This window comes from Scyliorhinus torazame, chromosome 3 (genome assembly GCF_047496885.1).
Source record: "Scyliorhinus torazame isolate Kashiwa2021f chromosome 3, sScyTor2.1, whole genome shotgun sequence".
NCBI lineage: Eukaryota > Metazoa > Chordata > Chondrichthyes > Carcharhiniformes > Scyliorhinidae > Scyliorhinus > Scyliorhinus torazame.
In genome coordinates, this window is record NC_092709.1 from 204,285,378 (window position 1) to 204,310,093 (window position 24,716).

General features: G+C 43.9%; 1 protein-coding gene across 2 annotated transcripts in view; it reads right to left on the reverse strand.

Moving 5' to 3' along the window:
- LOC140408906 (cysteine-rich hydrophobic domain-containing protein 2) overlaps positions 1-24,716 on the reverse strand; it is a 107,574-nt gene that overhangs the window by 41,172 nt on the left and 41,686 nt on the right. The window contains exons 2-4 of one of the 2 annotated variants that reach the window (XM_072496774.1): positions 13,796-13,850; positions 5,677-5,832; positions 3,158-4,095 (exon numbers count right to left, since the gene is read on the reverse strand). In XM_072496774.1, coding sequence (XP_072352875.1) covers positions 3,949-4,095; positions 5,677-5,832; positions 13,796-13,850 — 358 coding nt within the window. In that variant the 3' untranslated portion in view covers positions 3,158-3,948. Of the gene's footprint in view, positions 1-3,157; positions 4,096-5,676; positions 5,833-13,795; positions 13,851-24,716 lie in introns of those variants that run through there. The other variant, XM_072496773.1, reaches the window with a different exon arrangement.

Sequence of the window (24,716 nt, forward strand, 5' to 3'; positions counted from 1 at the left end):
GGGCCAGAAATTTGCAAAAGATTTCTCCCAAATCGCCACACTAGCTGAGTCAAATATGTCAACTAAACATTTGGGGGGAAAAAACAACTTTCTTAAAAAATAATTTTTACACTTACAATTTAATTTTGAATACTGGCTAATCTTATACATTGGGCGCGATCTTCTGGCCTCGTTACGCTCTCGCTCAAGTGAAACAATGCCTGTGAGTAGGAGAGGCCAAAAACAAAAACCGCGCCAGGCACCAAACAGTTTGTGATATAACTGGCTGCACCCGTCGGTGAAATCGGGATCTCACCGTAGCGAGTCACGAAACCATTTATCACCACTTCTGCCCAATGTCCATACAATTAACGGGAGCCACCCCGTATCCAACGGCCTTCTGTCATTCAGCGGCCTCCCCAGCAAGTGGTCACGCTAGCACCAATTAGTACTCCTTTTTAAAACGGGAACGTGGCACAAGGGCTTCTGCGGGGAGCCGAGGAGGTAAGTAACCATCTTTGCTCACAGGCAAAGAGCCCGGGGGAGCTGGAATTGCCATCCCAGTACATGACAGGTGGATGGGGGACTCTCGGCTGAGAATGGGGTACCCGCGGCAAGGATGGGCCGCCATAGGAGGCGCTGGGTAGCAACTGGGGGGGGGGGGGGGGGGGGGGGGGGGGCAACCACTCGCAGCACCACCATGCCATCCCAGGATCATTTACCCATTCCAGGGGCAACCCTTGTTCCTGCACGTCTACCCCACCAACTACCCATAACCTCCACCGACTGCAGAGGTCTCTGGCTGAAGGCTGAAGGCTACTGGGCAGCACGGTGGCAAGTGGTTAGCACTGTTCGTCACAGCGCCAGAGTCCCAGGTTCGATTCCCGGCTTGGGTCACAGTCTGTGCGGAGTCTACACATTCTCCCCGTGTCTGCGTGGGTTTCCTCCAGGTGCTCTGGTTTCCTTCCACAAGTTCCGAAAGACGTGCTGTTAAGTAATTCGGACATTCTGAATTCTCCAGGTGTACCCGAACAGGTGTCGGAGTGTGGTGACTAGGGGCTTTTCACAGTAACTTCATTGCAGTGTTAATGTAAGCCTGCTTGTGACAATAAATAATTACTATGGTTATTGCTAATTGGAAATTGGCAATCGTGGTTAAATGAGCATTTCACACAACCCAAGTGGGTTCCCGTGAGTGGGCGGGCCATGTAGCATTTGGGAGTCATTGCCTAGAATCTCAATCACACCTTGATGCATGGACACTGTGCAAGGCAACACCAGACAGACAGCAGCCAACAACCAAACACCCAGGGGATGGGACTCAGCTCCAGGGACATGTCCATGGCCGGAGGGTGGTGAGTGCCACGGGAAGGGAGAGATGGGCCACGGGTTCAGAGGTCAGCCTGCATTGCGGAAGAAAGTGACAGAGGCGTCATAATGGCTGTGCACAAAGGTGTTAATGTGTTTTACAATCCCCCACTCTCCCAGTGGAGCCGTCCGTCTGTTCCCCCCCCCCGCCCCCCCCCCCCCCCCCCGTCCCATCCCCTCCTCCCTTCCCCCGGTGCCCTCAATGATCCTCAACGTGCTTGGCCCTCCTAGCTCTACCACGATGTCTCGGTGTCGCCCCAGAATGCACATCGGAGGTGGAGCCTTGCCCAGTGTGCCTTCCATGCCCCTAGCGTGTGTCCTCGGGGGTTCTGGGGCCGGAGGCCCCGGCTCACTTGTCGGTGGCACATACACAGCCGTGCCGCCCTGTCCCGCGTGCTAACTTCGAGACGCGGTCTCATCAGAGGGGTGGAACTCGGGGGAGCTGGTGGCCACTGTTGCCACTCCATGGGACGGGACGGGACAGCTCCAGTTCGGTGTCCATAGGGCCCTGGGGTTCACCATGGGACGGAGAGGCAGCTGGTTCGAGCCCCGGCTGTCCATGCATCATCTGGCTCTGCCAGCCCTGGTGGTTCCCCAATGTCTGCACCATTGTGTCGATGCCCTCGGAAATGCTCCTCAGTGATTGGGCCATGCTCTGCAGGACTCATCGTCCATTCCAATATGAGAGCGGGACATGTCCTGCAGAACTTCATCAAGGTCGGCCTGGTACTGGGTGACATCCCCCAGCGAGTCGGACATTCTGCCGTGACCCTCAGCCATGGCTGTCACCAACTGCGCAACGCCTTGGACACATTCACTAATAGTGCCGACGTCGTGCACCAGGCCCTTTACTGCGATCGCCACCCTAGCAATGTTGTCCTCCGAGCCACGCATTGCCGACGCCAGCTCCTGCCTCCATAGCCTCTGGGACTCCTCCAAGCGGCTATGGATCTGCTGGAGTGATGCTGATATCTCCCTCGGAATGTCACACCTGCACCCTATCATCTCAATCAGCTCAGAGTACCTCTATGCCACAGCATCAGGCTGGGACCCAACTGGGTCCTGGGATCCAGCAGCCCTCCGACTGCTGTCTTGCCTGGGGGTTCCTGCCTCCATCTGATGTGCATCAGCAGCTGTGTGGTGCTCACCAGATTATGCCCAGAAGCCTGTCCACTAACATGTCCCACCGAGGTGTGTGTATCTGCGCTGGTGGAGGGTGGGGATGACAGTTGTGCCGCGACTATAACGGTTGCAACCTCGGAGCTCTCCTCCAATGTGTTCTCCTGGGAGTCAGGAGAGGGTACCGCCCGGGATTGGCCGGCAACGTCGGCTGGAGGAACTGCGGGAGAATGGACATGTGGTCAGTGAGAGGGAAGGGTCAATCAGTAAGGCAATTACTACTCACATTTGCCGGCTCCTCCGTGTGGAGCCTGGCGGTTCCTCGCCTCAGTGGCGTCCCCCAACCTCCGCATTAGTGACCATCCTGTTCTCGGCCATCCCAGTCACCTCCATGACACTCACCTTCAAGGAGGTGAGGATTCTTAACTACGGCACCCCTCAGCCAGTCTGGCCCTCTCCCGGTGATTATGGGAGAGGTTTTCCTGACGAGACAAAGAGGGGGCATCGATAGCCACACACGTGGTTCACAGTGGTGGGGGACGGATGTTGGTGTCTACTCACTCGTGCTGCCCTGTGTAGACCTTCTCAAGGCTGGTTCAGCACACTGGGCTAAATCGCTGGCTTTTAAAGCAGACCATGGCAGGCCAGCAGCACGGTTCAATTCCCGTACCAGCCTCCCCGAAGAGGCGCCGGAATGTGGCGACTAGGGGCTTTTCACAGTAACTTAATTGAAGCCTACTTGTGACAATAAGCGATTTTCATTTCATTTCATTTCACGGCACTGGAGGCCAGTCCTCCTGGCCACACTCCCCAAGCTCACAAGCTGCCGCCACCTCATCCTAGGAAGCACTGGCTGCTCTGTGGCTCGCTCTCCGGGACCCTTGGGGGAACAGGGCATCCCTCCTGGCCTCCATAGCGTCTAGCAGCCACCCCAGATCTGCATCCCCGAATCTTAAGGCTGGTCTCCTTGGCGCCATTATTGAGAGTTGGCTGAGCAAGTGCAGCTTAAATACCGCTCAACCTCTTTAGTGGGGGGCTGGCGAGCGTGGTCCAGGCGAACCTTCATTTGCAGCAAGAAGCCAATGGGGACTCGTTAAGTGGACCAATTAATGTTGAATTGCATTGCTGGCCTCGCTGGGCCAAGCGCCAAGATGCTTGTGGCAATTTCCACTCGCTACCACACTTAAGAAATTTTTTCGTAGAATCGCGGCCATTTACTTTACACCAGTATTGAAAAAAATCTGATAATTTAACATTCGAGTATTTTGAATTTACTGTACAATTGTAAGCTAAGATATTCAGTTGCTGAGGTGTAAGGCAGCAATGCTGTGTTACACTGTCACTACACTTGCTCAAAGTAAACATCAAAGCACTAGAGCTATTGTTAACATCAATCAGTTTGTTTGCACACGGATTCTGTATACGTATATTACTGCGCAGTTCAACGGGCGGCACGGTGGCGCAGTGGTTAGCGCTGCTGCCTCATGGCACCGAGAACTCTGGGTCGATTCCAGCCCCGGGGTCACTGTCCATGTGGAGTTGGCATATTCTCCCTGTGTCTGCGTCGATCTCACTCCAACAACCCAAAAAAATGTGCAGGGTAGGTGAATTGATCACACTAAATTGCCCCTTAATTGAAAAAAAAAATAATTGGGTACTCTTAAGCTTTTTTTTTTTTAAATTACTGTACAGTTCAAACTACAATCAATGAACATTTCAGAGCAAAACATTGCACATAGAGTTTGCTTTAATTGCTTTAGTGACGTTGCCTAATGAACACTAACATTAGTTTAAAATATATTCCGATAGTTTTCAATTTTAGTATATCTGTATGCCTTTTTTCAAAGCTCAACCGTAAAACGTACATAGGTTAACAAGAGTATCCTCATCAAATCAACTTCATCCATAATTACGTCCAACACCAGATTTCACCAAAAGTCAATCATTTTCAAAATTGATCAGGTCTTAATTCGGTGATTGGAAACTGATTTATATAGTAAATGCAGCTTAATTCTAAGCGTTGATATCTCTCTCTCACCCTCCAGGTAACGTGCCCAGAAAGCACACTGGTGACCATAGACTTGTGCTGGTCCATGGTTATGCTTAGCAAGGTACTGCCTTGGTTTATTGTAGCCTTCTGTAGATGGCTGACTAGAAAACCCTCCCACTCTTACTGCCTGCCATAGGCGTATAGGAAGAATCTATTGGTTGATCATCAACATGTTTGGCCGTGTTACCTTTCGTGACCATCAGGTTTAGGGGTGGGACTTCAACCTGGAGCTTCTGGTTCAGTGGCAGGGATGGATTGGATTTGTTTATTGTCACGTGTACCGAGGTACAGTGAAAAGTATTTTTCTGCGAGCAGCTCAACAGATCATTAAGTACATGAAACGAAAAGGAAAAAAAAGAAGATACATAGTCTAAGAATTACATTTTTAAAGATTAGAACGATAAGATACAGGTTCTGAGCATGTGAGAGCATTCCCAGGGTGGGGGTGGGGCATTTTGCAGCCTGTAAGAGTGTTTTGCAAGCAAAATCTGTTTTATTAGAGCTCCTGTTTTCATAGTTATTACCGTTATTGTTAAACTTTGTTATCTATTTACATAAAGAAGCTCCTTCTCATAACAATGCAGTCGACTACCTTCTTTGTGGTCTCCAGTTACCACACTTTTCAAGAACAAAAGTATTTTGCAAAACTAATCCTGATTTGGAACAGGATGAGAAAAAGGTCTCCATGGTTACCAAAATACAGTTATAAATTATTTTGTCCTCCAAAAACACTAATCAAAATTTGAATTAGTCCAGAATAGTAAGATTAAACCGTTTCCACTTTCCATATGGAATGTGTGAAATTAATTTAGATAGCTTCAACCCAGTCCCTGGTGGGAATGGGCCACACAACTACACTCAAATTAGCAATAAATAATACAAATTGACAATTTCATACAGGATAATTAACTATAAAAAATGTCACACTGACAGAAGTGGAAATGTTCTTTCAAATTTAGATTGAGGCAAATAGTTGGAGTAGATTACAGGGAGCTGTTCTCTGCATTTTATCATGCTAAAACTGGTTTGGGAGTACTTGATGTTGAATCATGAAAACCAATTCCATTCAATAGCTAACATTCTTCACCGTGGGTGTGGCATAAAATCTAACATTGATCAAGTGCGTTGAAGACATTAAAGACTTTAAAAAACAGACTTACTCTTTTACTGAGACAGATTACTGGCCACATGCTGCAGCCCAAGGTACAACAACAGCACAAGCAGCCACAGAGCAACCACCGCACGTTGACAGGAAGATTCTTCTTTAAACAGCTGTTAACCCGGCTAATGCTGGCCTTGAATTCCTCTGGTGCAACCTGTTCAAGCAAAACAGTTGAAAACATAATGGACTGATTCAAAGTACTACAAATGGTAGCAATTATTGTATTATACATGTTCATTTTTAACACTTGGGCACCTGGCAAGTTCAGGAAAATGACCAGCTTCCTGAGTTAGATAGTTTTGCAAGCTTTTAGCTAACATTCTGCAATGCTGAAACATTCTGCAATGCTGAAACACTTAAGAGTAATATGGTTGTTCAAATGGCAGAAATACGATTACTGCTGTGAAATGCATTCTCAACTCTAAAACCTAAAGTAAAACACAGATTAAAGGAGATAAGGAGACATTTTTATCACACTCCAACAATATTTACTACTGTCAGCAGCTTGGAGAATCAGTTTATTCAAACCAACTATTAATCCTGTTATTACAAAAACCTGCATTTATATAGCACCTCTAGTGCTGAAAAAACGCAACTCAAGGCACTTCACAGAGGTCAATCAGACAAAAATAGATGTCAAGCGGTGGAGGAAATATTAGGAGTCAGGGGACTAAAACTTGGATCAAAGAGGGGGCTTTTAGAGAATATTTTCAAAAAGGAGGGGACAGCGGTGGGGAGAAGTTTTAAAAACATTATTCTAGAGCATTTGGCGTAGATATGCAACTGAAGACATAGCCACCAAGGCTGGAGAGGATGCACCCAGTTGGAGGAGTGCAAAATTCTTGGGAGGATTGTAGCGCAACAGGAACATTTATGTAGAAGTAAAATACTGTGGATGATGGCAATCTGAAATCAAAACAGAAAATGCTGGATTAACTCGGCAGGTCTGGCAACACCTGTGGAGAGAAACAGAGTTAACATTTCGAGTCTAAGTGACCCTTGTCATGACCAGAGTCATTTAGACTGAAAATATTAATTTCTGTTCCTCTCCACAGATGCTGCCAGGTCTTTTCTGTATATATAGCATTGTTAAGAGTGAACATTCCAAGACACTTCATGAGTGTTATCTAACAACATCTGACACAAAGCTATATCCTGGTAGATAATCAAAGACTTGGCCAAACAGATATGTTTCAAGGAGTATCTTAAAGAAGGAAAAGAGGATAGAAAGGTAAAGAGATTTAGGGAGGAATTCCAGAGCTCAGGACCAAGGCACAGCCACCAGTTGTGGAGCAAATAAAATCAGGATTGCTCAAGTGGCAGAATTGGAGGAGTACAGATCATCTCAAAGTGGTGTCGGGCTGGAGGAGATGATAGAGATAGGGAGAGGAGGGATTTTAAAAATCGAAGCATTTTTTAAAATTTAGAGAACGCAATTATTTTTTTCCAATTAAGGGGCAATTTAGTGTGGCCAATCCACAGGTTTAGTGCATGTACCATTTATTTTTTAGTACAACTGTGTTGTGAACTGTTTAAATAATCAGCGTATCCTCCCCCCTCTTCTCCATACGTTGGTACTGAGGAGAGGGTACCCCGTTTCTCCAACACAAAATTAATGTTTGTACCATTTGGCCTTGTATATATTTTTTTACTGTTTTAATAAAAAGATATGGCCAATCCACCTACTCTGCACATCTTTGGGTGTGGGGGCGAAACCCACGCAATCACGGGGAGAATGTGCAAACTCCACACGGACAGTGACCCAGAGCTGGGATCGAACCTGGGACCTCGGTGCCGCGAGGCAGCAGTGCTAACCATTGCGCCATGCTGCCCCTAAAAACCGAAGCATTTTTAAACAGAAACCAATGTAGATCAGTTAGCACAGGGAATGAAACTTGATGCAAGTTGGAAAATGGGTAGAGCATGGGAGGACCTCAATTTATTGAGGGTAAAGCACCAGGGGCTCACTGGCAATGTGCTTGAATAGTCCAGTCTGGAGTTAACAAAGGCATGGAAGAGCATTTCAGCAGCATATATGAGCTGAGGTGTGGAGCAGAGTTGGGCAATGTTAATGAGGCGGAAACAGGACACCTTTTGGATGGCACAGATATGTGGTCGACTGTTCATTTCAGGGGGTAGGTTTGGAGTTTAGATTTGTGGTTGGCATCTCTAGAATTGTTGGGAGCAGGGGGAAATATGTATTGGTACATGCCTGGGCGAGGTCAGTTAATCCTTAGATATCTAGCCTTTCTTGGGTTGGTGTTCTATATTTACTTGGTTGCACAGGTAGCAGCAGTGGTTACTTGATTGAGTAGGTTAGGGCAGTAGTTGCCTCGTTTACCCGGGTCGGGTGGAAGATATGTTGGGTGGTGGAGTGGGTGATGCTTCCCCGAGTTGTCTCATTTTGGGGTCTCCTGGTCTGCTCTCCTTCTCGAGATATGGTTCCGCTGGGGAGGTAGTATCTTTTTGGCTGCAGGGCCGGAGTCGGAGTGATTTGGTTCAGCATTGTTCGAGTCTTTCTTTGGTTGGAGATCAGGCTGGATGGAAGAGTGAAGTGCCCTCCTCCATGTTGTCTTGTCAAGGCACTTCCAGGCTCATCCTTCTTGAGGCTTGGGCTCCCCTGGGGAGGCAGTGTCCTATTTCTTAAGAGGTTATGCTGTTCTATCCTTGGTAGCCTTTTTACGAAGTGTATGTTGTTAGACCTTGTTTGACGTTTCCTGGCTAATCCGGTTGTTCCTCTCTCTCTGGGATTCTCTTTCATTATCTTGGTAGGCAAGGTGCTGGTACAGGCTCAAATTTGTTATATTTCGTTTTCGAAGGTCGCCCTTTTCATGTCGGGGAAGGGAAGGGTCGTAACCCCTCCCGAGACACCCCGTTGAGGAGTGTCTTGATTTTTCTTCTCCTTATCGGTGGGGTTTCCTCAGTGGAGCAAGTTTTCCAGTCTCGGCAGGGCCCGAGCGGTGCATTCAATTTAGTTGGAGAGGAGCGAGGTCTTTTGTGCAGCGGGTCTTGGCATGGTGTGTGGCTCCTGCATATGAAAGTGTACACCGCCAAGCCATGTCTTGTACTGAAGTCAGTATCCTATTGTCCCCTTTTGCTTGGGCACCATTTCATTACCTGGAGGTCTTGGGAGGCCGAGTTTGGTTTCAAATGTGTAGCTTTATCTTATGGAGGGAATCGTGCACCATTGGACCATGAGTTCATAGCTTTATCTTGGTACCCTATTATCCTCAAATCCCCTGATCTTTTTGGTATCTTTTTATCCTGACATTGACTGCGTGAAGGGAGATGCTGACCAGTGATTACAATCTGAACCAATTGTATGAATATTTGATGGTCTTAAAATGTGGAATAATGATCACTCTGTACTGTACTGAATTTTGAGATTTTGTTGAATTTTGTGGTTATATATAAAATATCGTCTTCGAACTAACGTCTTTGCGAATTTTTTCTGTTCGTGTGGTGTGCGCACATTCTCCCAGTGTCTGCGCCGGTTTCAGTCCCACAACCCAAAGATGCGCAGGTTAGGTGAATTGGCCGTGCTAAATTGCCCCAGTTGGAAAAGACATTATTGGGTACTCTAAATTTATTTTTAAATAAAGAAAAACATTTTTTGCTTGTCCTTTGATTAGTTGAGAATTGAGAAATATTTCTTTAAAATGTTCACCATTGCTAATCTATCACCATACCTTTTAATTCAATTCCCCAATGCATCTCAGCTATGTAAATAGCTTTAAGTTCATGCTCTAGTTTCACACTGTTGTGTGTCACTATCAAACTCAACATGAAATTCTGTCACATGATCACTCTTCCAAATGATCTCGGATTATCAAATAATCCTGTCTCAGTACACAAAACGATCTGAAAGACTCTTAACTGGTCGTTTCCACATCATAATGTTCTCAAATGGTCTCAAATGCATCCTCCAAACTACTTCCGTTATCTGCAGGAAGATTAAAGTCCCCACAATTATTGTGTTGTTTTATTTATAATCTCCTTTTATTTATTAATACTGCCCAACAGTGTTGCCAGTGTTGGGGGGAGGGGCTATAAACTACTCCGTGTTTCTGACCCTTGTTATTCATCATCTCCACCTGTACGGATTCTACTTCTTTCTCTTGCAAGCCAAGATCTTTTCTCACTATGGTTCTTATGGCATCCATTATTATCTGGGCAATCCCTCCATTTCGGCTGCCTTTTCAAAGAATCAAGTACCTGTACTGGAAATGTTTAGTTCCTCGACTTGGTCACCAGGCAACTACATCACTGTAATGGCATAATGCCTGTTAGATCAATCTGTGCCATTAATTAATCTACCTTGTTGCAAATTCTTCACACATTTGAATAAAGCCCAATGCTTTTCTCATCCTTCTTCATAGAATCCCTCCAGTGCAAGAGGCTATTTGGCACATCGATCTGCACCGACCCTCTGAAAGAGCACCCTACCTCGGCCCAATCCCCCATCCTATCCCCATAACCCGACCTAGGGGCGATTTAGTAGGCTAATCCACCTAATGTGCACATATTTGGACTGTGGGAGGAAACCGGAATACCCAGAGGAAATACATGCAGACACTGGAAGAATGTGCAATCTCCACACAGACAGTCACCGGAGGTCGGAATCGAACCTGGGTCTCTGGTGCTGTGAGGCAGCAGTGCTAACCACTCTGCCACCGTGTGGCCCTCTTTAAACATAACTGCTAAATTCAGTGGTACCCACGGAATGTATAAACTAATGTATACAACAATATTTTTTAAAGTTACAGTTGCAAAGAAAAAGGGTAAAAAAGATAATGAATAAAGAAAACTCGAGTTTTAGGATTTTCAAGATATTGGCCAACTATGTATCAACAATGTAATTGCGAAATTGCTGTACGTGTTTAATTTATTTTGCCACAAGATTCATGCACCTATATGTTGAGTATTAGTGTCAGTGCCCAGGAACAGAGAGAAAATCAATCACCCAAGGCTACCACACCAATGTTTAAATTAAAGCAGCAAATGCTGAAGCATAACCTGTGATAGCCACAAAACAATTACAGCATATATAAAATAAGGTTATCAATTACCATAAAAATGGCAATGATCATCCATATCTTTATTCTGCTAGCCTAGAAGGTATGATTCTTGTACTGGTGTAAGCTGTTTCATGGTGTTTGACCAAATGATGTTAAAGGCACTAACTAATGTTAAAGATACATTTTACACTTTGGAATGGCAGGAAGCCAGGAAAAGGAGAAAAGGGCAGCTCTGAATTAAGAATGACATCAACACTGGAAACCTTTGCTCAAAAGAGCAAGATGTCAAATCAGTTTGGGTAGAGATAAGAAACAGGAAAGGTAAGAGGTTGCTTTTGGGAAGTGCTTATAAGATCCTTAACACTCTTGGGACAGAGTATACAGGAAGGAATAATGGGGTGTGTAGGAAAAGTAATCATGGGCGACTTTAATTTCCATATAGATTGTGCAAAGGAAGCCAAGAAAATTAATTCATAGATTGTATTTGGGAAAATCTCCTCGAGCAATATGCTCTGAAGCCAATCAGAAATCAGGCTATTCTAGATTTGGTAATGCACAATAAGGAGGAAGGGGGCAGCATGGTGGTACAGTGGTTAGCACTGCTGCCTCAGTGCCGAGGACCCGGGTTCAATCCTGACCCCGGGTCACTGTCTGTATGGAGTTTGCACATTCTCACCATGTCTGCGTGGGTCTCGCCCCCACAATCCAAAACAATGTGCTAGATAGGTGAATTGGCCATGCTAAACTGCCCTGAATTGGGGGGAAAAAGTGTAATAAGAAGGATTAATTAATAACCTAATGGTAAAGGAGCCTCCAGGCAACAGTGAACACGATATCATGGAAGGTTCAGTTTGAAAAGTGAGCAGTGTGGGTCAAAGATCTAAATAAAACTAATTATAAGGGTACACGGGTAGATATGGTTAAAGTGAACTGGGAAGCTAGGTTAAAAGTTAGGACAGGAGAGATGCAGTGTGTAACTTTTAAGGAGATATTTAATAGCTCTCAAAGATTGATTCCAGTGAGAAAGAAATACTATTTGAGAAGGATGCATCATCTGTGGCTAAATGAGGTAGTTAAGGATTGTATCCAATTGAAACACTATACAATTCTGCGAAGGTGAGTGGTAGGTCAGAAGATTGGACACATCAACCAGTAAAGAAATCCCCACAAAAAGAGAGAGAAAGCAGAGCATGAGAGAAATATCGCTAGTAATATAAAAACAGATCAGATAATGAGAGATTCCAGAAGTAATTAAATAGGAAAATAGTAGCTAAAGCAAATGTTGGGCCTCTAGAGAAGAGTCTGAGGAATTAATGGAAAGCAAGAAAATGGCAGGTGCTGTGTGTCTGACCAAAGATACTTGAAAATCAAGAGGTGAAAGGGCTGGTCCTAAAACAATCACAAACACCAGAAAAGGGTGCTGAGAAAACTATTAGACCTAAAGGCTGATAGTGGCCTATATCCTACGATCTTAATAAACAGCTGCAGAGATAGTACATGCATTGGTTTTAATCTTCCCAAATCCTTAGATTCTAGAAGGGTGCCAGCAGACTGGAAAATAGCAAATGCAACCCTCCTGTTCAAAAGGAAGGAGGCAGAAAGCAGGAAACTACACCACTTAGCCTGGCATCAGTCACAGGGAAATTGTTGGAATCCATTTAAAAGGTTATAGCAGGATACTTAGAAAATCATAATGGGACCAGGCAAAGTCAACATGGTTTTGGGAGGGTAGCATGGTGGCGCAGTGGTTCGCACTGCTGCCTCACGGCGCCGAGGTCCCGGGTTCGATCCCGGCCCTGGGTCACTGTCCGTGTGGAGTGTTAATGTAAGCCTACTTGTGACAATAAAGATTATTAATATTAGATCAAGGCTGATTGAATTGTCACCTTAGCTCCACTCTCCTGCCTGCTTCCCCCCTCCACCCCCAATGATCCTCTTCCACTTCCTTGTCGATCAAAAATATGTCTAATTCAGGACAGCATGTGGCGCAGTGGTTAGTACTGGGACTACGGCACTGAGGACCCAGGTTCGAATCCCGGCCCTGGGTCACTGTCCGTGTGGAGTTTGCACATTCTCCCAGTGTTTGCGTGGGTTTCGCCCCCACAACCCAAAAAAGATGCGCAGGCTAGGTGGATTGGCCACACTAAATTGCCCCTTAATTAGAAAAAATGAATTGGGTACTCTAAATTTATTTATTTTTAAAAAAAATATTGGGGGAAGTCAAAATCCCCTATCACTACTCCATTTTTTTGCTGAAATTTGCCGACATATCTGCTCTTTTATTTCTCTCGGGCTATTAGGGAGCTTAAAGAACATGAATCACAATAAGTTTGTATGCAGGCGCAGCAAATGATTAGGAAGATAAATGTGCTGCCAGTGCTTATTGCAAAGCGAATGGAATCGGGTAGCTTTATTGTAACTGGACCTTGATGAGACTGCTTACAGAAATTGTGTCTTATTTTTTTCAAAAGGATATAATTGCTTTACAGCGGGTTCAAGGAAGGCTCACTGGTCTTATTTCTGGGGTGAAGGGCTGATCTTATGACGAAAGTTAGGCCTATACCCATTGGAATTTAGAAGAATGATAAGTGATCTTATTGAAACATATTAAATTTGGTAGGAATTTGACATGTATTTGTATTCTTCCATGTAGGCGAGACTAGAACAAGGGGACACATTTAAAAATAAGACGTCCCCTTTTAAGATGGAGATGAGAAATATTCTCTCTTAGGTGGTTAGTCTGTGAAATTCTCTTCCCTGGGAAGCACTGGAGGCTGGGTTATTACCTATTCCAGGATGAGATAGATAGATTTTTGCTAGTCACACAAATCAAGGGGTTTGGGGGCAAACAGGAAAGTGGAGTTGAGATCACAACCAGATCAGCCATGATCTTAGTGAATGACAGAGCAGGCTCAACGTGCGAATGGCTTACTTCCAAGTCCTGCATCTATTGCACACATTTTTAACAGGCTTTTGCTTCCAAAGAAACTTAGCACATTTAATGTACTTTAAATAATTCTAGCTTTGAAAATTGTTCAGTTGCAAGTTCTAGCCCCATCACCAGGAAACTATATTCAAGGAGAGAAATGAATGATTTACCTTTCCTGTTAACGATGAAGGGAATTCTGATTCAAATTTGTTGCTCAAACCAAACCTGAAATTACAAAGCATATAGAATCTACACAACTCTGAAACACTATTTCAAGAAATAAATTTGACCTTGTGGAATAGCTTAACAATAAAATACTTCACATGTAAAACATTCAAAGCAATCAAATAAAGAAACACAGGGGATGGAACATTTTACACTCAAAATATTTGTGACAGAAGAATCTTAACATTTTGTTATGTTAGCATCAAGCACTCCTCGTACAGCACAGCAAACGTTCACAAATCAGAAGAGGCAATACTACCAAAATCAGTGGCTTTCTTTTACTTTCGTCTTGCAGTAGGTCCCGAGTAGCATTACCCAAATAATACCGAAATACAGGCATAATAGCTTAGAAGCTGCTCCACTAGGAAACAGATCATGGTTGCCCCAACTTAAAATAGACATTAAAGTGAAAGACATCCATAGAATCGTAGAATAGTGACAGTATAAAATGAAACCATTTAACCTTTTTAATCTGTGTCAATTCTCTGTGACAACAATTTAGCTAGACCCACTCCCTTTCCCCATAGCTTTGCAATGTTACCCCCCCCCCCCCTTCAGGTACTCCTCCAATTCTCTTTTGAAAACCCATTTAATCTGCCTCTGCCACCCTTTCAAGCAAGCAATCCAGATCATAACTTGCTGTGTAAAAAACCTTCATCTCATGTCACCTTTGATTTTCCCAATCACTTCAAATTGTGTCCTCTGGTTCTCACCCCCTCTGCCAAAGGGAACAGTTTCTCTCTATCTTCTCTGTTTGGAACCCGCATCGAAGGAGAAAACCCCCAGTTTGTCCAAATTATCCACATAACTGAAGCCCCTCATCTCCAGAACTATTCTTATATATCTTTACTGCACCTTCCTTAAAGCCTTCACATCCTTTCTAAGTGTGGAACCCCAAATTATCACATTACTCCCGTTGAGGCTGAACCAATGTTTTATAAAGGTCCATCATAATTTCCTTATTTCTGTACTCAATGCTTCTGCTTATAAAACCTGGTGTTGTAAGACTTCTTACTGTGCTCACCCCAGTCCAACGCCGGCATCGCCACATCATCTGCTTATAAAGTTCAGGATCCCACGTGCCTTTTTAACCGCTTTCTCAACCTTTCCCATCACCCTTGATGATTTATGCGCACACGCTTCCGATCTTTCTGTTCTTGTAGCCCCTTTAGAATGGTACCCTATGGTGGTCTCTTCATTTTTCCTACTGAAGGGTATTACTTTGCACTGGTGTTAAATTGCTTCTGCCAATTACCCACAGTGGCATTCACTGCTGCCTTACAGCAGCAGTGGCCCCGATTAGATTCCAGCCTTAGGTGACTGAAGTTTGCACATTCTCCCCATGCCTATGTGGGTTTCCTCCAGGTGCCTCAGTTTCCTCCTACAGTCCAAAAGTGTGCAGGTTAGGCGGGGATATGGGGATTAGGGTGGGAGAGCGGGATTAGGCGAGGTGCTCTTTCAGGTCAGTGCAGACTCAATGGACCAAATGGCCTCCTTCCGCACTGAAGGGATTTTACAGATTCTACATTGTTAGATGTTTAGCTGCTGTTGTATAAAGAGTCAAAGGTACGGCTCCTTTTCACAAACACCTTTATTTCACTTTAACAGACTCTGCACAAAACTCTATCTGCACATCACCAGACACAAAGGTCACCTGAAGCCCCTTTACATATCAGTGTCAATTATTGGATACTTAACATCAATGAGACAACTAATTGGAATGTCTCAACCCATTACTTAACAGTCTCCCCTTCCTTGGAGAAAAAAAAATTATTAGGTGAAAACAAAATTACAAGAAACTCAAAAACACCCGCAATTTCCCCCCCTTCTTTATTTCCTTTTTTTGGGGAAAAAAAAGTGCCCTTCATTAACAATATCCAAAAGTTTCTGTGAACTAGCCCCTCTTTTTGTAAAACAGTCTGACAATTGGTAGCTACTGTCGACCCATTTAATTTTTGCTATTTCCCCTGTCCAACATCTGATTCAATCTTGCGATGTCTATCCTTAACCTTTTTTCGTTGACACTTTTTGTAGAGTGCACATTTTTCCACAGGGATTTATTGTCAATGTGACAGTCAATAGACAGCCAAATCCCAAAATTTTTGTCAATATCGGAGATATATAAAAGGCCATATCCACCGCCTCTACAAGGCTCAACGTCTCAGCAGCCAAAGTGCTTTTGACCACTCTCCTTATTTTCCCACACAAGAGGGCAACATTTACCATTGTTCCCCAAAAGGAAAATTATTAAACCTCCTGCACTTGAAGCCCCATCACATAAATTTGCATAGGACACATCACTATAAACTATGAGTTTCAAGTACCGATGGTCACCTAAAATCAGGAACCTCAAAACACATTTTGAGTTTGGCCAACGCTTTATTTGCTCTTATTATCTCTTCCACTTTGGGATCATTCATTTTTGGACTCAACTCTAAGACATCAAAACTCACGTCCGGTCTAGTCTGCCTACCTAACCAATTCAGTTGCCCAACTAAACTTTGCAGTTGCTCTTTTCACATCTTTGAAACCATTGCATCTTTTTGTGAAACCCGGCCACGACTAATTGCTATTGGGCTGAAGCTTTCCAAATAGGATTGCGGACATAAAGTTGCCCCTACCTTAGTCTGTCCGATTTCCAGTCCAATATATTTAAATGCACCGGAAGCCTGACTTCCAACCCTGAATTCTTTCCTCAAACCAGAGATTACAATAGCTTCGAAATCACTAGTCCCACCCCATAAAAAATCATCGACATGCATCATAAAGATGCCAGAAAGATTTCCTTTATAGTGCCAGTAAAACATTGCCAGATCTGCTTTCAACTGGCAACAGCCTAACTTTAACAAAACTGACCTTACCGAAAAATACCAGACTCTAGATGCATCATTTAATCCATATACACATTTGTTCAACTTCCAGAGTACCCCTTCTGTGTTAGCTGCCTCTTTAGGAGGATGAAGAAAAATGTCTCTCTGGAGCTGATGCCCCTGCAAAAAGGCAGCTTTTATATCTATAAATTTGCATTCCCATGCCTTTGCGGTTAATAGAGCAAAGAAGATCTTTAATATAACCTTTCCTGCTGTAGGTGAATCTACCCTTAAATCCTGATCTTCTAAGTTTTCTTCAAATCCCCTTGCCACAAGCCTGGCCTTTGCCTTATAAGTTCCATCCGGAAGAACCTTTTCCATGCAAATCCATCTGTGGGATAGAGCTCTTTGTCCCCTGTCCAGGTACTTCCGTGTATACCTCAAATTCATTCCAACTATGCAGTTCTTGCTGTTTGGCATCTTTGATAACTTTTTCATCTAATTTATTGGAAGCCACCAAAATCTCACGTGCATGTGGGCTTCTACTCCTAATAGTATTCGTAGTCTTACTCATGTTCCGAGATCTTGATAAACTGCATCCCCTCTCCCGCCTGGTACCTCGTTCTGTACTGCTACTGCTTGAGCTTTCCCTTCTGCTGTGGGATGTCCTTTCAATAGTTCTCTACCTTTTCCTGCGGACCTGTTCACTCTCCAATATACTATCTGAACTGGCACTGCGTTTCTGTGCCCTCCATTTTCGAACTTCGTGTTCCCAATCCATTGTCTTGACTCCTTCGCCAGAATGCTGTACATTCAACCTATCTTTATATTTTCCAGTGGCCTTCCCTGCTCTACTAATAACAGTTGCATCTTTCCATTGACTAGACCCTTCAGGCAAGTATGTCACTTTTGTACCAAATTTTGGCAGTTGTCCTTTCGGAAAAATGGTCTGTTCTAATTCATGAGAAGAGGTGTGTTCCTCTACGGAAACCCTGTCTATATCGGTTAACTGGTGCTCATAGTTCTGTAACACGTGCATACCAGATGACTCTGGTTCCTAGTCATGTCTGTCTGCTCTGTCTAAATCTGAAAATTTGTCATCTGTACCCATTATCCTTGATGAATGTACCCTAACAGTTTGATTGCCATGTTGCAAAATAATTGTTTTGCGATCTATGCCTATGATCTTCCCTGGGCCTTTACATTCTTTAAAATGGTCTCTCTTATCGTATACTATATCTCCTTGCTGAAAAACGATATTTGATGGCCGTGCATTAGGTCTTAAAGCTCTGCGAATTCTTTCAGAGACTTCTGCTTCCAAAAAAGCTTTTCTACTGCTATGTAATGTATTTAAATGCTCAGCAAAGGCAGAGCTAATTGTAGCCCCTTCCCAAGCAGGAGGCTGGTCATCTAAAATGGACGGAATTTTAGGATTTCAACCAAACACTAATTGATAGGGACTATAGCCCCCAACCATCTGCAATGAATTATTTGCATGTACCGCCCATGCTAAAGCTGAATTTAGCTTGCAGTTTGGTCTATCTGCCAAAATTTTCTGGAGCATGTCATCTATTACCGCGTGGTTTCTTTCACACACACCATTACTAAATGGGCTTTTCGCAGCCGTATTCATAACTGTGATATTCACGTTGTCACTCGTATCCCTAAACTCATCATTAGCAAATTCTCCCCCGTTGCCCGTAAGGAATTTTGCCGGTGGGCCCATTCCTGTCCCTATCCATTTTTCCACGATTTGATCCAGAATTACTCTCTTTTCTTTACTTCGTACAATCGTTGATTGACTCAAATCTGGTTGCTAAATCTACAAAATGCAAAATAAATATATTATTGGCTTTATCCCAGATCTTCAGGTCCATGGCCACAATGTCGTTAAAATCTCTGGCCAAAGGTAGGGTTACTATCGGTTGGTCTGGTGTCCTTCTGTACTTCCTATAAACTTCACAGCGATCACTAACCTGTTCTATCAGTTTAGTATAGTCTTCATCCCTTACTCCTGCATCCTTTAATAAATGTTTCAGCCTCCGAGGAGACGGATGTGCAAATTGCCTGTGCAGTTTTAATACAACAAGCTTTTTATCAGCTAAAGTCCCATTTTCAACTGCCATTAACACATACTTAACAATTGTACTTGAAATACTATTTGTCAGTAATGGAATACAATAGTGCCCTGACTGTGTAAATTGTAAGTCCACCGTCTTTCCAAAAACTGTTGCCTTATCCTGTTCCATATCCAGTTTCATGTGCGCTTTCTTCATCGACGGGCTGCTCAGAAGCAAAGGTGACAAATGTGATATAAAATAATTGTTTTAGAGATATTAGTTACTGTAATGTAGAGATAGGCCAGTCTCATTTTGGTGAGTTCACAGACAAAGGATTTCAGAACGCATGGCAAAGCAAGGAGGAGGTGTGTCCAGCTACGGAGGGGAAGAGGATGCTGGGTATTAGGGTGCCAGAGGAAGGGATTGGAAGTGAGCCAATTAGGATGTATGGCCAGGTCAGGAGGGGTATAGGATGACCTATGGGAATCGTGTACGTGAAACTTGATGCCATTTGAATGTATCAGTAGAGACTTCTTTGTTCTACAGACTCACTCGATTCCGGGAGTGCAGAAGACAGGATGTGTTCTGTACTACTGTGAATTGAGACAGACTTGCAAGTCAAATAAAATAACTAATGCTGTACCTGCAAATCCATCTCGACTTTTATTGAGGCCAGACTGACGGGTAAAGAAATTTATGTTTTGTCAAAGGTATCTCACTTGATACAACATCTGTGCTAATGAAATGATTCACTCCGGCAATATTGCAAGGGATCACCACTCTTTTCAGCGATTTCAGAGAATTATCATGCCCAAACCTGAAACTTGTGGAACTTTCAAATTTCTTAACCAGATTACAATTTTCAGCATTCAAGGAGTCCAGGTAACATTTTAACCAGTCAATTCCACACATCGTAGATGTGCAGCCATTGTCCAATATAGCACAATTGAAGGATTCTGCAACCAACACCCTCATTACTGGCGTAAAACTGCTTGTTAATAGGACAATGCCTGCTTTCTGGTCACTATCGTTTTTCTCTCCTGACTTTTCCCTGTCATGTGGCGCTTCAAACACTCTATTATAACGTGTTGGACAGTTGAAAGCATAATGGTATTGAGAGGCACATCGAAAACATTGATTTATCATACCCCGGGCATTTCTGGGGTTCATCTTCCTATTGTAGGTTCTAACTGGGTTTCTGCCTTCATAATTTCCAGGATCTCCTTCTATAGCATTGGAAGCTGTTTGCAGTCATGCGATTTTCCCAACCTGTTAGTAGTGTATCTTCCATATTCTGCTTTATTGCAGACTGACCTATTTGGGTCATCAGAGCCATCGGAATCAAATGTTTCCCCAGAAACGTTTTATAAATCTTATCCATATAACGTAATAGTCTCCAGACCTTCTTCTGAGTCTAACTCTTCCAATTCCAGCTCAGAAAACACTGTCATAAGGTAGAGAAAGAGCCAATCCCATACTTTGTTTTCTCTTTCCCAAGGCAGTTACCTTAGTCCACATAACTACTGCACTTCTCCATTGGTCATATGGTCCCCTTTCAGAAAATACGGGTGGGGGTAGTCATATCCAGCCATCTTTATCCGAGGTTCAGTCATATATCTTCTTTTTTTTTCTTCTCTCACTTCTTGGTTTGGTCTGAAAAAGTTGTATCTTTCAACCCTTCACATTTGCACAGCAACCATTCTCTGCTCCCATTTGTTAGATGTTTAGCTGCTGTTGTATAAAGAGTCAAAGGTACTGCTCCTTTTTACAAACACCTTTATTTCACTTTAACAGACTCTGCACAAAACTCTATCTTCACATCACCTCACCTGACACAAAGGCCACCTGAATCCCTTTTACATATTGGACACTTAACATAAATGAGACAACTAATTGGAATGTCTCTTAACCCATTACTTAACATACATTCCACCATTATGTCTACATTCTTTTGAAGTCTATCATTATTCTCCTCATTGCTGACTATACATCCAACTTTTGTGTCATTGTGATCTTTGAAATTGTGCCCTATCCACTGAAGTTATTAATATAGATCAATAAAAGCAGTGGTTCTAGTACTGACCCCTGCTGAACCCCATTGAATACCTTCCTCCAATTCGATAAACTGGTCATCATTTTCTGTTTCCTGCCAGTCAGTCAACTTAATATCCATATTGTAATTTCCTTTTACTTCATAGGCTTCAGCTTTACCAACAAGGTTATATGGACTTTATTAATTCCCTTTTGGATATTATTTATTGTCACGTGTACTAAGGTACAGTGAAAAAAGTATTTTCTGTGAGCAGCTCAACAGATCATGTACATAAAAAGAAAAGGAAATAAAATAAAATGCATAATAGGGCAACACAAGGTACACAATGTAACTACATAACACCGGCATCGGGTGAAGCATACAGGGGTGTAGGGTTAATGAAGTCAGTCCATAAGAGGGTCGTTCAGGCGTTTGGTAACAGCGGGGAAGCGGTTATTGAGTCTGTTCGTGCTCGTTCTCAGACTTTTATATCTCCTGCCCAATGGAAGAAGTTGGAAGAGTGAGTAAGTTGGGTGGGAGGGATCTTAGATTATGCTGCCCGCTTTCCCCAGGTAGCGGGAGGTGTTGATGGAGTCAATGGACGGGAAGCAGGTTTGCGTGATGGACTGGGCTGTGTTAACGACTCTCTGAAGTTTCTTGCCGTCTTGGACCGAGCAGTTGCCATACCAGGCTGTGATGCAGCCAGATAGGATATAAAGCTCAATTACATTAATCTTACAATAAAAATATAATCTTTATTATTGTCACGAGTAGGCTTAATATTGCAATGAAGTTACCGTGAAAAGCCTCTAGTTGCCACATTCCGGCGCCTGTTCGGGTACATTGAGGGAGAATTCAGAATGTCCAAATTACCCAACAGTACGTCTTTCGGGACTTGTGGGAGGAAACAGGAGCAGCTGGCGGTAACCCAACGCAGACACAGGGAGAACGTGCAGACTCTGCAAAGGCAAGGACCCAAGCGGGAATCGAACCCGGGACCCTGGCACTGTGAAACAATAGTGCTTACCACTGTGCTGCATTATACTCATCAACCCTTTCTGTTCAATCAATTAGTGAAACATGGTTTATCGTGAACAAATCTGTTATTTAGCTGAAAATAGCAATGCCTATTATAAACATTGCATGCAAATTATCTAGCATGCTTCCTCATCTCACAGAAATTAATCAGTGACAGTTGAAGTTTGACATGAAAATACAATTCAATGGGATATGAAGAATATTAAGTTGTTGTCTCCGAGCAGTCGTGACTGAACATATGACTAAAGCTACAAAGTCTCAGGACCAATTCATTTTAAACGACAGTGGCCCATATTTTGCAATCAGCAGCAAACTAATGCTGCTCATTGCCCCTTACTCTTACCCACAGACTTTGAGATTTTGCACTGCATCATGCAGCAATTAGTGTCAAATGAATCCAGCACCCTCTACAGGGAATCTTGGACCAGATTGAAGAATCCTTACTGAGAAACAGTGTCTAAACCAAGAAGCATAGGTTGGAATCATTAATTCAATGTCAAATCATGTGCGGAAAGCAAAGTAAAGGGACCAGCGGGTCTGGTGGCCTGAAGTGCATATGTTTTAATGCAAGGAGCATTACGGGTAAGGCAGATGAACTTAGAGCTTGGATTACTACTTGGAACTATGATGTTGTTGCCATTACAGAGACCTGGTTGAGGGAAGGGCAGGATTGGCAGCTAAACGTTCCAGGATTTAGATGTTTCAGGCGGGATAGAGGGGGATGTAAAAGGGGAGGCGGAGTTGCGCTACTTGTTCAGGAGAGTATCACAGCTATACAGCGAGAGGACACCTCAGAGGGCAGTGAGGCTATATGGGTAGAGATCAGGAATAAGAAGGGTGCAGTCACAATGTTGGGGGTATACTACAGGCCTCCCAACAGCCAGCGGGAGATAGAGGAGCAGATAGGTAGACAGATTTTGGAAAAGAGTAAAAACAACAGGGTTGTGGTGATGGGAGACTTCAACTTCCCCAATATTGACTGGGACTCACTTAGTGCCAGGGGCTTAGACGGGGCAGAGTTTGTAAGGAGCATCCAGGAGGGCTTCTTAAAACAATATGTAAACAGTCCAACTAGGGAAGGGGCGGTACTGGACCTGGTATTGGGGAATGAGCCCGGCCAGGTGGTAGATGTTTCAGTAGGGGAGCATTTCGGTAACAGTGACCACAATTCAGTAAGTTTTAAAGTACTGGTGGACAAGGATAAGAGTGGTCCGAGGATGAATGTGCTAAATTGGGGGAAGGCTAATTATAACAATATTAGGCGGGAACTGAAGAACATAGATTGGGGGCGGATGTTTGAGGGCAAATCAACATCTGACATGTGGGAGGCTTTCAAGTGTCAGTTGAAAGGAATACAGGACAGGCATGTTCCTGTGAGGAAGAAAGATAAATACGGCAATTTTCGGGAACCTTGGATGACGAGTGATATTGTAGGCCTCGTCAAAAAGAAAAAGGAGGCATTTGTCAGGGCTAAAAGGCTGGGAACAGACGAAGCCTGTGTGGCATATAAGGAAAGTAGGAAGGAACTTAAGCAAGGAGTCAGGAGGGCTAGAAGGGGTCATGAAAAGTCATTGGCAAATAGGGTTAAGGAAAATCCCAAGGCTTTTTACACTTACATAAAAAGCAAGAGGGTAGCCAGGGAAAGGGTTGGCCCACTGAAGGATAGGCAAGGGAATCTATGTGTGGAGCCAGAGGAAATGGGCGAGGTACTAAATGAATACTTTGCATCAGTATTCACCAAAGAGAAGGAATTGGTAGATGTTGAGTCTGGAGAAGGGGGTGTAGATAGCCTGGGTCACATTGTGATCCAAAAAGACGAGGTGTTGGGTGTCTTAAAAAATATTAAGGTAGATAAGTCCCCAGGGCCGGATGGGATCTACCCCAGAATACTGAAGGAGGCTGGAGAGGAAATTGCTGAGGCCTTGACAGAAATCTTTGGATCCTCGCTGTCTTCAGGGGATGTCCCGGAGGACTGGAGAATAGCCAATGTTGTTCCTCTGTTTAAGAAGGGTGGCAGGGATAATCCCGGGAACTACAGGCCGGTGAGCCTTACTTCAGTGGTAGGGAAATTACTGGAGAGAATTCTTCGAGACAGGATCTACTCCCATTTGGAAGCAAATGGACGTATTAGTGAGAGGCAGCACGGTTTTGTGAAGGGGAGGTCGTGTCTCACTAACTTGATCGAGTTTTTCGAGGAGGTCACTAAGATGATTGATGCAGGTAGGGCAGTAGATGTTGTCTATATGGACTTCAGTAAGGCCTTTGACAAGGTCCCTCATGGTAGACTAGTACAAAAGGTGAAGTCACACGGGATCAGGGGTGAACTGGCAAGGTGGATACAGAACTGGCTAGGCCATAGAAGGCAGAGGGTAGCAATGGAGGGATGCTTTTCTAATTGGAGGGCTGTGACCAGTGGTGTTCCACAGGGATCAGTGCTGGGACCTTTGCTCTTTGTAGTATATATAAATGATTTGGAGGAAAATGTAACTGGTCTGATTAGTAAGTTTGCAGACGACACAAAGGTTGGTGGAATTGCGGATAGCGAAGAGGACTGTCTGAGGATACAGCAGGATTTAGATTGTCTGGAGACTTGGGCGGAGAGATGGCAGATGGAGTTTAACCTGGACAAATGTGAGGTAATGCATTTTGGAAGGGCTAATGCAGGTAGGGAATATACAGTGAATGGTAGAACCCTCAAGAGTATTGAAAGTCAAAGAGATCTAGGAGTACAGGTCCACAGATCGCTGAAAGGGGCTACACAGGTGGAGAAGGTAGTCAAGAAGGCATACGGCATGCTTGCCTTCATTGGCCGGGGCATTGAGTATAAGAATTGGCAAGTCATGTTGCAGCTGTATAGAACCTTAGTTAGGCCACACTTGGAGTATAGTGTTCAATTCTGGTCGCCACACTACCAGAAGGATGTGGA